This window comes from Trachurus trachurus (assembly GCF_905171665.1).
Source record: "Trachurus trachurus genome assembly, chromosome: 21".
NCBI lineage: Eukaryota > Metazoa > Chordata > Actinopteri > Carangiformes > Carangidae > Trachurus > Trachurus trachurus.
In genome coordinates this window covers 21118238-21130637 of record NC_139899.1, presented here as the reverse complement: position 1 = coordinate 21130637, position 12400 = coordinate 21118238, and the positions used below count along the sequence as shown (strand labels likewise).

Genomic DNA, 12400 nt, shown 5'->3' with positions numbered 1-12400 from the left:
AATTTTGAAACTAGTCAGTTACCCTATGATACCACAAGATTATGTAATAGGGGCAAAACACACAGGGCAGGAGACTTGTAAATGAATTATCTCTGTATTTATGACAGTGAATCAGACATTCTGTGACTGATAGTGCCGTATCTGCTGTGGGAGAGGGTGTGTCTCGATAAAAGGCAGGCAGATTTGTTTATTTTGTATCATATTCCGCTCCATGTACAGCGCATCTACGTCTGTAAATGTCTTTGTGACGACCGGGCGGTTTCGACATGGCTGTTAAGTGTGACAGAGGAATTACTGACAGCATTGTCCAGCGGTATCATTGGAATTTTTTTGTAAAGCAGAAACTCAAAGAAAGATCCACACTTAAAGACATCGCCTTGTATTATTTCATTAATTTGTATTTGCCTCCCAGTGCTAGTCCAATCAAAGTCCAACAACCGGCAACCTGCCCCCTTCCTGAAGGCACACCTGTGTAAAAACCTGAACAGGTTGTTCGACATACCGCATGTCTCTCAGCCAATACAGAAAAGGGCAACTGAAAAATAATAAACACTGTGGAACATCATGCCACTTCTCTCTGTGTCTGTCTTCTCTCTTCTCTCTCTGTTTTACCGCCTCTAACGCTGCTGTTTTATAACTGAGAAGACAAGTTGTTAAAGTTGCCATCCAAGAGGAAGTGAATTTGATTAGATTGGTGACCCACTCAATCTGCACATCCTCCTTTTCTCCGTTGACTTGTGGGACTCGTTTCACCCGCCGTTCTCTCCATCATATTACAAACACACAGCTCCGTGCTTCAACAGGTGCTTGCCAACACAAGAATACATGTCCACTGAAAATAGCTCTGACCTCTTGTAACACCTCTGCATTTCACTTGCACCATGCCTCACATGAGAAGCCATGTGCCCCGAAACACTTAATGTGTGCGTGAAACATGTAAACAATCATCCTTCCTTGCTGCGCAGAAGAATGGAGGCTTTAATAGAGAAAAAAGCTGAGGGGGGAAAAGAAAACTCAGATGTAGAAAGGAAACTTACAAGGCTCACTAGATACTCACTTGACTGTGACTCTTGTGGATAAATCTTGAAGATCTCCGGGGTGAAAGAGCTGCGCTTCTTTTAGTCCAAGCTTCCCGCAGGCCCTGAGGAAGACGTTAAGGTTGTCCTGGACAGAGAACAGAGCGAAGGATGAGGGTTGTCCACCTTCGGAGGCACACAGAATAATCACTGAAGAATTCTCTGGCAGGGACGCAGCCTACAACTCATTGCTTCCAAAGTTCATATCACCAGAGAGAGCACAGCAGAGACGGACGGACGGGGGGGAGGAGCATGTGTGTGGCAAAGTGAGTAGTGACCCAATGCAGAACACACACAAACACACAGACACTAGACACATGCAGTTACAGTGCAGGGGTGGGGGCGGTGGGTGGGTGGGTGGGGAGAGACTTCGTGACAGGAGCTGACTGACAGCAACAAAGCTACCTGTGGGCTGGGTTTAGGGTGGAGACAGAGCCAAAACCAGGAAGGATGACATCAGAGCTTTGCACAAGTTCCACCCAACCGGCCATGCGAGTGCAGAGCTGACACACACACACACACACACACACACACACACACACACACACACACACACACACACACACACACACACACACACACACACACACACACACACACACACACACACACACACACACACACACACACACACACACACACACACACACAGCATATTGCTAGCTGTCGTCTCTTGCTTCTCACACCCTGAAACTGTCCCCTCCCTCCCTTTGCCAAGCCCTTCACTCGAGAATACCTGTGGAATCTGTGGGGTGGTGGAGTATTTTGGAGACATTTTGGTTGCTATGAAACATGAGGTCGTGTGATTGAAACTGACAAATATTTCCCTGAAGCAACGCAATGAGGACATGGGAGTGGAGCGACGGGTTCTCTCTGTCTCCTTCCTTCATATTTTATATCTCATAAAACTCTATGCATGTGCACTTAATTTACAGAGATGTGCGAGTGCAATGCGAAATGGTCGAAACTACATGTTGAGCTCCGCTACGCACAGCGCACACGCATTTCAAACATATCTTAACCGCAGAAGCACCATGCCTTCCTGGGGTTATGACTTTTCCAGTTGTAATGCCGGCTGTCTTGTTTATAAGTCTGCACTTCCCATTGGGAAAGCATTGCTTAAGAGGGTTTCATGTAATGACACATGGTTTCAACATGGGCTGGAATGATTAAGGGGTAGCTTGTTCTATATTTAAATAGCATACATGCTTATTAGCAAATGGTAGGAGAGCGCTGACCTCTCACTGTAGGCTTCTCTTACTAACAGCTTTGCTTGTCCCTTGACAGCACTTTGAAGGACCTTACGGGTCACTGTGGGCCCCCAGGGGTCAAGAATCAAACACCACCACCCCCTCCTCCCTCCCCTCTTCCTTTTACATGAAGGCATCTCCTGCTTTGTCTTGGTAATAGACAAATGATTATGTACTTTTCCAGGCTGACACAGAACAGGACTGAGCAACTGAGTTAATTACATGCAAATTAAACGACAATGAGAACGTCACTCTATTACTGTAGTTCACATGCTCACAGTTCACGTGTGTGTGTGACAATGAATTCATAACCTACAGTTATTCAGTGAGTACAGCGTGTACAAACAGAAACATGAAAATATACCGTAGGCTATGTGACTGTTGGCTATGTGACATTTTAAGAATATAAGTACTGACCCTACTTACCTCATCCTATGTCTTTGAGTGCACTCTCTCTGTTAGATATCATTAATGATACTCATATCCATTATTTATAGTCCATAAAGGCTGATAAAAATATATTAGCTGATAGTCAGATGCATGCACCTACAGTATACTACTCAGCTACAACACTGACGCAGGGAACAAGCTCTATTGTTGTGGGTGATGGATGGGTTTCCGTTGCCTCTTTTAATACCTCATTCTGAATCATTAGTGACTTGATTTGAAACTCTATTTTTAGTTTCAGTTATTTTCCACTCCTTTGGGAAAGGTTGGATATGAAGCAATGGCAAACATTTCCACATCACTTCTTTATATGTAATTATTTGTGTTTCTGTGCAGTGGTTTCCCTCAACCAACATATATGGTGACATCAGTGTGCCTCTAATAAGCCAACATCTGCCCATGCTCATGCATTGGTCCAGATCTAGCTGTGTTTTTAATGTTCTGACAGATGCAGGCCATAAAAGACTGTGAAGCTTCGCTGCTGAAATGTTGATGACTATCTCGAGAAGGAGCTCCCACATTAGGCCCTTGTGAAGCAAAACCTCATGTTAGGCGAGTGCAATAAAACCAAATAAAAAAAGGATAATTAATATCACCTTGGCATGAATGTCACTGCACCTCAAGAGCATAATGAACAAACTAAAAGCCCCCTCCTCTCCCCCCTGTAACAATTGGTCCCTGAACATGCAGAGATAATGATGTTGAAAGAATGTTATGCTGACTTGTGCCTGCACATAATCCTGCTAAATATGCTGTACCCATCCAGCAGGGTCTAATCCTCTCATGCGGCCTTGAGGACCCCGATTTAAGCACTTAACACAAGAGAAACGGAAAGATCCGACTCATAAGGTGTCTGATTTGATATAAAAGGATCTTCATTCTGGTAACATTGTGGTCACTCTATTCCTACCACTGCATTCTTTGTCTAAGATAGGCATACTCTACAATTACCCTCGACTGACCCCTCGCACCAAGCAAAGCTATGGTTAAAATATCAGGCTACACATTTGCAAATCCTGTCACAATAAACCTAGAGGAGGTGGAATACTTGAAATGCTGCCTCCCCTGAAACAGGCCCAGTGCAAGACACTCCCCCGCCCCTCCGCCAACAGTCCGCTCCAGTCATAACACGCACCCATACAACACAAACACAGTAACAAAACGTGGTAAAAATGCTTGTCATTGCACAGATGATTACACAGACATTTAGGTGAGTAAAGACTCCCCGAGGGTCATTGGAAGTGTTTATCTCCTCCCACTGCTGCTGCCTCACCAAGAAGTTGGTGCACGGGGGGCCAACCAACCAACCAGCAGCATCTTGATTACAATGTATGTGCAGTGGGCAGAGGCAGATGAAGTCATCTTTAACTCTGCCACCCCCTGGCTTAAGCCCAGTGGGCCTCAATGAGCAATGGTTTTGTGCACCAGCTTCCTGCCCAGCGCTGGTTAAAAGCAGAACCAGGCCCGACCTGGGCAGCAACGACTGAAACCCACAGCTCACAGAGTGATCAACAACGGGGCAGAGAAGTGTGCTGACATGGGAAACATTCCCTTGGACATAAGCGAAGCCAAAGAATAGGCCCGGAGCCGGAGCCAATGTTGCTAAATATTCTGCAAAACCAGATTTCCGTTTTTTTTTTCCTCCTCCTTTTCCCTCACTGGTGCTTTTTATTCCGTCGGAGCTGAAGCCTGGTATGGATTTGGAGCGTGGAAATGTTTCAGATAGCAAAACAACAATGACAGTTGTGAGCATAACGCTGGAAAATGTTCATATCTGAGTGTTAATGAGGCGTGTTTGCAAGGACCCTTTCATTCGGCAGTGATTAAAGCCATTTTGTATTATCTGTAACATTGCTCTGGCTTTTTTTCTTCTCTCCACTGTGTTTTCCTTTCATGTGCCTTTTTGGGAAATTTAGATACTAGAAGAGCAGCATTTTTCCAGCTGCTTTTCTTCTCCAACAACCCTCAGTAGAGATAGTTAGCATACGTTATGACAAACCCGATGCAGTAATCCCCATCATGTGGGGACAAATGTCCAAACATATGCATTGAATGGTTGGATTACTTTAAAGAAAACACAGCTAAATCCGTCATTCCCCAAGTCATTTATATTTATAGAGATGAGAGATAGAGGACTGAGGAACCTTAACAACGCTGCTGTGGGAGAAAAGCGATTCTCACAGCAGAGCGAGAGTGAGCGGGGTTTATTTGGAGAGCTCTGCACTTCTCCCCATGTGGTTGGCAGTAACTGATAGCTGCAGGCCAACCAGGAGTCTTCACATTTGCGGGAGAATTTATGATCAAGCGGTTTCAGGTTTGGGTCCAAGTCTCGGAAATACCACACCAGTGCTACTGATGGAGGAGATACTTTTCCTCATTACCTCAGCAGGTGCCCAGACCGTTATATTACCAAGAGTCCAAAACAAACTGGCAGGAAATTTGATTTGTGTCATAACACAGATATGACGGTAAAGTTTAGCCCTGCAAATACTATGTTTACTGTTTACATCTATCCTAAGTGCCAGCTTCTTTCTCCCACTGCCAGCATCTCATTGTCTTTCCAAACATGTCGAGTGTTACTGATCCCACTGACACACACTCCCTGGGTTAGGGTTGGGGTTCTCTTTAATTCCTCCAGACAGCTGGACTCAATTACTCCCACAAGAGAGAGCTTTGTGAGGGATGGGTTTAAGGTAGGGTTTTCAACCCTCTACTTCCCGAGATCTTGTATGTTGACACTCCCAAAACATTTATTTCAACTGAGTCGCTGTGGTCCCAATTGGCTGGACCCACACAGCTGGTTAAAGTTGAAGACAATGCCAGATATGGAAAGGTTGAATAATTCAATAAAAGTGAAGACAACCAAACTCATCTGACTTCCCATCACTCAATCAAAGATGTGATTATCATACCAGCACAAAGACTTTTTGTTCTGGACAGTTTTGATTGAACGCAGCCTCGAGCAAGTCAGACATTACATTTCGGGTGCACTCAAATGTTGCCAGTGGCCTTTCAAGCTGCTCCATGTTAACTGAACTTATTAGTGTGGATGCATATGAGGTGTGACAAACCACTGAAGCAAACACCTCTCTCTCTCTCTCTCTCTCTCTCTCTCTCTCTCTCTCTCTCTCTCTCTCTCTCTCTCTCTCTCTCTCTCTCTCTCTCTCTCTCTCTCTCTCTCTCTCTCTCTCTCTCTCTGCCAGCTGTGCCTCAGACCTGTCATCACTCGGCTCAACTGCTGCATCTCTCTCTGCTTCTGAACACACCTGCTCTACAACAGATATCACCTGCGCATGAGAACTGAAACTAGATTTTAACTGTGCAGGAACAAATCTCTGATGAGATGTGTGTTAAGATAGTACATGCAGTCTCACATTTAGGTTTCATTCAAAAAAAGAAAAGAAAGAAAATGAAAGCAACTTACCAGGCCAGCAATAGGTGTAGGCAGCCTGTTCACCCTCTTGATAACACCAGGCTTGATCTTGTTGATCAGACTGTGAGCGGAGGAAAGAGACAGGACATCAGAGAAAGCAAAGGAGGTATAAGTGAAAGCACTCGATCATTGGCTAGACTGGTCTAACTAGCAAGGAATGAACAAAAAGTGTTGCAAAGCCTCAGTGTTGTGTGTTTACGACTGGGTTTAATGGTGGCCACCTGGTTTCAGTTTAGTAAATGGCCAGTGCCGCACCATGATGTAAACACTCTGGGTCCACTGCTCCTTAAATATACCCTCCTCTACTGAAACAACCCCAAACAAACCTTGATTATGCTCAGAAAAAGTGAGCAGTAGTGTTTTGTAATAAATGACAATACATATTTGGTTTCATTCAAAGATGTTAAAACACATAAATAAGTAAAAACAGATCTTCTATGTAAATAAAAGCAGTAATACCTCACCAAACAAATAATCTGCTACAGATAAAACTATTGTATTCATATGTAAAATTAGAAATGAGTAAATGATCCACATATTAAGGTGGCAACATTTTTTTTTATTTTCATTACTGATTATTTAATAATTATTTATTTTAAAAAAACATCTTTGAAAAGCCTGAAAAATCTTTAAATTGACTGTCAAAGTTGCTTAGTTGCCAACTCTGGCAAGACTAAGCTCTTGTGCAGAACAGCAGATCCATCCAAGGAGGAACAGCCGCCCACTTAATTAAAACATGGACACAGAAATAAATAAATGTAGAAACAGACATAGAAATACATGAATATATGTTGAAATGCATGATTAAATAAATTAAGTAAATGTGGAAATGCATGATTAAATAAATGTATAAATAAATAAATGGCCTTTGTTTCTTACCAAAATGTTTTTATTTTGCATTTCTTTATGCATTTATACTAATGTCATTTTCATTCTTCATTATTAATGACTTACAACGTACTGTATGTTATTTGTTTGCTATCAAAGACCCATTGACATGTAAACAGCAGTTAGTGGTGTCCTACCTCATTAACTGCTGAGTGGTTAAATCTACGGTGAACCTATACTTCATAGTTAACAAATTGTTCATATGTTTTAAAAGTAAAATCAAAATTTCAAAAGTAACAAAAAAAAACAAAAAACGACAGCACCATTTCCTTGTTTGAAGCGGAATAATTTGTTAAGTCTTGTGCAGCTGTCTCAGCAGACAGAGGGAGGAGGGGGGAGGACGGGACGGGATGGTGAGGGGGCGTATAAGACATGTGAAGAAAGAATGCAAAAAGGCATTTGGGTTCAACTTAGTCATTCAACAGTGAAACAATGGGATAACAACATGTAATAATATCATGATATAATACACCCATAAGCTAAGAGGGACATAATCAAAAGGTGCGACCCGCACTAAATTCCTTGCCAAATAGTTGTGATAAGTTAACCACAACACAATGGGACTGGAAGCTGATTGTTTAGGTGAAAGCGATGTAATCTCTGTCTTCCTCTTCCTCATGCTGAGAAAACATGAACAGCTCCCTGAATGAAAGTGTCTCTGTTGTTCTCAGAGAGAAAGAGGGTGAAAGAGAGAGTGAGTGCAAACGGTGGAGTCAGGCTCAAATCAGCAGAATGAGGGGATTCTTCTCTGAACCGGCGCCAATAAAGGTTCGGGAGATTCTCCACGGGCTGCTGGTAATTACAGCTTCCTGCTGATTCGTGCAAATCACATCACTGTGTCCATCTAGCAGAGGCTGCCCACATTCAAATGTATAAAGGGGGCATCATGCTAACGATCCCTCTCACATATGCACACATCGCTGATTTGAGAAAAGCCACAACACCACAACTCTTAGAAGAGCAGTCGGTAAATCAGCGCGAGAGACAGCTCCGCACAGATAAATTTGTTCCTCTAACTCATCAAAACTCTTGATGCACCCAGGCTAATGAGAAGACATGGAGCTCCGGCTCTGCGATGTGGTTTCAGCTGGAAGCTTTCTATTCACTACTTGGCTTTTCGCAGCTCTCATTAAAGTAAAGGATGGTAATCTGCCCGTCCACTGATCTGTAACATCTGTCAGACAGACAACACAGCTCCTCTTGAAATAGATCACACTTCATATTCTCAAACAAGCACACAGAGGGCAGATCTGAGAGTAGAAATATCAAAACAGCTACATAATACAACCTCCATTGTGCTGCCTGGAAACACTGGCTCACTTTGTGCGGCCGACAAACAAACAGAGACCCGGCAGGGGGTCTGCCTGGGAAATATCAGTGACACTTACATTGGAGCGCAGACCTGGAGGAGAGCGGAGGGCTTCCGTATGAATGAGTGGCTTAGGAGAGGTGCCTGGGAAAAGCAGAGTACTTACTCACACAGCAGAACGCCATTCTCCAGTGCTGATCGGAAGTCGTTGCTCCCAAATTTTTTCTTGGTTACTGCCTGGAAAGAAAGGGATACAAAAACAGTGAGCAAAGTGGCAAGGAGGGCTGGGTGAGGAGAGGAGGCGGAGGTTTGTGCGCGGGTGGTGTGGTGTGGTGGGGAGGCTGGAGAAGAAAGGTAGGATGTTGAGAACAGTAGAAGAGGAAGTAAGAGGTATTTCCTCCTGAGTTCCTACAGTGTCTGCAGGATAAAGTTGAGCAAAGCCCTTCAGGTATTCCTCAGGATCTCTAGAGTGGCTCGAGTACTTCTCACTTTAAATGCTGAAAGACGCTGGGAGAGCTGGGAGAGCTGTGCTAAAACTGGTTCTGGAGCCAGGCTGCCCAAAGCCACAAGGCTATGGTAGCATCTGGAGTGCTGGAGGAACACAGCGCTGTGTTACAGCCTCATGCCTTTCCCATGATCTCAAACCACCAGTGCAGGAACACCAAGAGCCATTATGCAGGCAGATATACAAACAGTGCATGCATGACATGCAGCTGTACACACTTAAACTCATGCATATATACAGTATGGACACAGATTCAAACAATAATCTTTGATTGTGAACATAACATTTGTCTGTACATTTTAACATCTACAATCTGAAGCAGTTTATATATACATACAACCTGTATTTACACTGAAAGGCAATGGTTGTACTGTATGAGTATTGTGTTTTGTTTTCATGTGAAACTGCACCTTTGTTGTGGGATATCATATTCATGCTGATGGCTGCTCCTTCAGGAAGCTTCCTGTTGTGTTTTGTTGGACTGTTTCTACCATCAGCGACTTGACCAATGAGTTACTGAGTCCAACACTGATGGTTACAATGGACGACAATTAGAGTACATGCTGAGTGTCACGTTTTTATTCTGCACCTGTTTGTGCATCCAAAACATCCAAATAGACAATTATGAATGGATGCACGCGATTCCTGCATAGTTAGCTGAGTAGTTTATGAGTAAACATAAGCAAAACTTACAAAGGGCCTCATCTTACTGTGTATGGAAAACTTTTTTTAAACCGTTCTGAATCTGGATCCAGACCAACCACTATGTTTCTGGGCCTGTGGTCTGGCTATTCCTCCAATATATTTGAATTAAGTCAAGTTTTGAAGGCAGATAAACAAACTGGATTGAAAAACGTGACCTCCTCTGCAGAGATTGTGACCACACTGGCTGTGGCCACAGCCTCAATGTTATATTTTGTTGCAAAATAAGCTCTGTATAAGTTGCCTTGTGAGAATGTGTGGTGTTGTTTTTTATTCCAACACTTGAAAACAAAGTCAGAGCAGAGATCAGGAAATGATGTAAAACTGAGAACAGTGGCGGTGGCCTTGTTTAACTTGTTTACCACGACTGGGAGTATTTCAGGAGCATCTAACGATGAGGTGAAGCAAGACCATTGCTATATGTATATATAAAAGAATAATTACAACTGATATAAATTCATTTTTTAGTGATTATACACTTATACAAATATATTCATGGGTAGTACTGTATATTCAGATTTTGCCAATAGACCTTGCCAATTATTACACACTGAACCTTTAAGAAAAGTAAAAACACACACACGTGTGCTGTACACACACAAAGCAAAACAAGTTGGACAGGTTGTGCCAACCAAATTGGTCAAATGCTTCTTGGTTTCAGGACTATTGTCGCTTTTCCCAGCTGACAAAAGCCAGGACAATTGTTGGCATGGCTAAGTACAGGCCATCATTTTTAAAGAGGACAGGGGAAACTGGAGCATTTGGACAGATTAAAGGGGAAGACACTGTTATTGTTTTCAAAGTACACCTCAGAGCACACCCTGGGAAACCTGAGATGGGCACGGCTGAAAAATACCCATCATTCCAAGGGAATTACACCATGTTGTAATACATGAATAAGATAAAAGCCTTGATACAGCAGCTGTGAGCAGGCTTACTGTACAATGCCCGATATAATCGATCTATTGTTGGGAAATATTTGTTTTTCCTTTATAAAAACATACCAAGATCATCACATCAGATACTCCTCCTCCTTCTTTACCAAAAGTACAATCACGACCAGACAGCGAAAAAACACCAAACAGGAAAACACTCAGACAGACGCACACACACATGTTGACGCACAGAGCAAACAGGCTTCACAGCACAGTGTATTGTCAGCCCAGCGCTGCAGTTGGCATATGAAATCCTGACCCCTACTGTTCTGTGTAGGTGGGGCAGCACGTACATGCAAACAAACAGCACAGGTGGAACAGGAAACAACGAGTTTCACTCTTATAGAAGGTGTTTGTTGGTTTGATGCTTCTTCTTTTTTTTTTCTTTACATTTATTGAAATGTCCAAACTGAGTGAAGGTGCTAATTAAGATATTCTCTCAGAGTCCAAGGGTGTAAGATGGGACCCCACCCTGGCACTAAGCCGGCTGTAACAGAACACTTTTCTCCTCTCTATCCTCAACATTAGAGGTATTAACTCCCCCCTCAGATCAGGCCTGCTGTGCCCCCACCCCACCCCCCCCCCCCCCCTCTCTCTCTCCTGTTGAACCTGCCATGTGGGATAACAGCTCTAATCTGCAGCAACATACTGCTGCTCTGATTTAAGAGGGAGATTTAAGGCAGGCAGGAGCAGAGATTTCAAAAACAGCTTGCCTTCCTGCAAAACCACCCTCGCTCCCCTCAAGAATGTGCTGCTGAACGTGATGAGGAACTGAGTCTCATGATGACTTCGCACCCCCCCACCACACACACACACACACACACACACACACACACACACACACACACACACACACACACACACACACACACACACACACACACACACACACACACACACACACACACACACACACACACACACACACACACACACACACACACACACACACACAAATGTGGTCTTCAGAGCTCATTATGGGCTCTTAGAGCGTTCTGGTACATGTGTGAAATTAATTATTAGTATTGCAGTGAACCAAGAATGGGATCTTGGTAGAAGACAAATAATCAGAGGAATCGAGGAGTCCCTCTGGGTCCGTGACCACAGCTATTGTTTATTCATGCCGAGCACTGAGGCAAATCAGTATTCAAGGTTTGTGCGGATGCAGCCCACCTCCCCCCGACACCTCCCTCCCACCCCCCCAAAAAACTAATTGTTCCTAAAAAATTCTTTGTTCCCTCTGCGGACAGCGGTATGGGTCATCAGGGGGCAACGGGGACATTATCCAAATATTTCAGGGCTCTGACCCAAGACAAATATACCAGTATACCACTGTGGAAGCCACATCAACATATCAGAATAATGGAACTACACTGACACGTAACGGTGAGTGAATGGCTTCTTGTGTGAGGTCCTGCTTCACGTGAGTACTTCCAAATGCATGCGGCCTGGTTTCTAATTGCTCCCTATGAAAACAGTCAAAAAAAAGAAAGAAAGAAAAAAGGCCCTACAGTGAGGTAACTAATGATTGGCCCAGTCACACAGCTCCTGGTATGAAAAACAACACTGTGACATAGGTCACGGAAAGCACGTCATGAGTGTTGGCAGCACGGCTACAGGACCACCGCAAGTTACTGAATGGAAGAGAGGGAAATTAAAATAAAAGAAGAAAAATGTTATGGATGGAAATATCCATTTTTGTGTTTTTTACAGCTTTGATCAAATTTAACTGAAGGGACAAAAAAGTATACGCTTTGTGGCGTCTAGCCATGCAGCTGGCTTTTGTTTTATTGTGAGATTTTGAGATATCCATCTCTGAGACGTTTGCAACAAGTGAGGTGAAGGAAATCACAGG

General features: G+C 43.5%; 1 protein-coding gene across 4 annotated transcripts in view; it reads right to left on the bottom strand.

Annotated features, from left to right (window-relative positions):
* The window catches only part of lmo7a (LIM domain 7a), a 50379-nt gene that overhangs the window by 34940 nt on the left and 3039 nt on the right, over positions 1-12400 (bottom strand). For all 4 annotated transcript variants that reach the window (XM_083997298.1, XM_083997297.1, XM_083997299.1 and 1 more), the window contains exons 3-5: positions 8570-8640; positions 6198-6267; positions 1058-1164 (exon numbers count right to left, since the gene is read on the bottom strand). In XM_083997298.1, coding sequence (XP_083853424.1) covers positions 1058-1164; positions 6198-6267; positions 8570-8640 — 248 coding nt within the window. The remainder of the gene's footprint in view (positions 1-1057; positions 1165-6197; positions 6268-8569; positions 8641-12400) is intronic.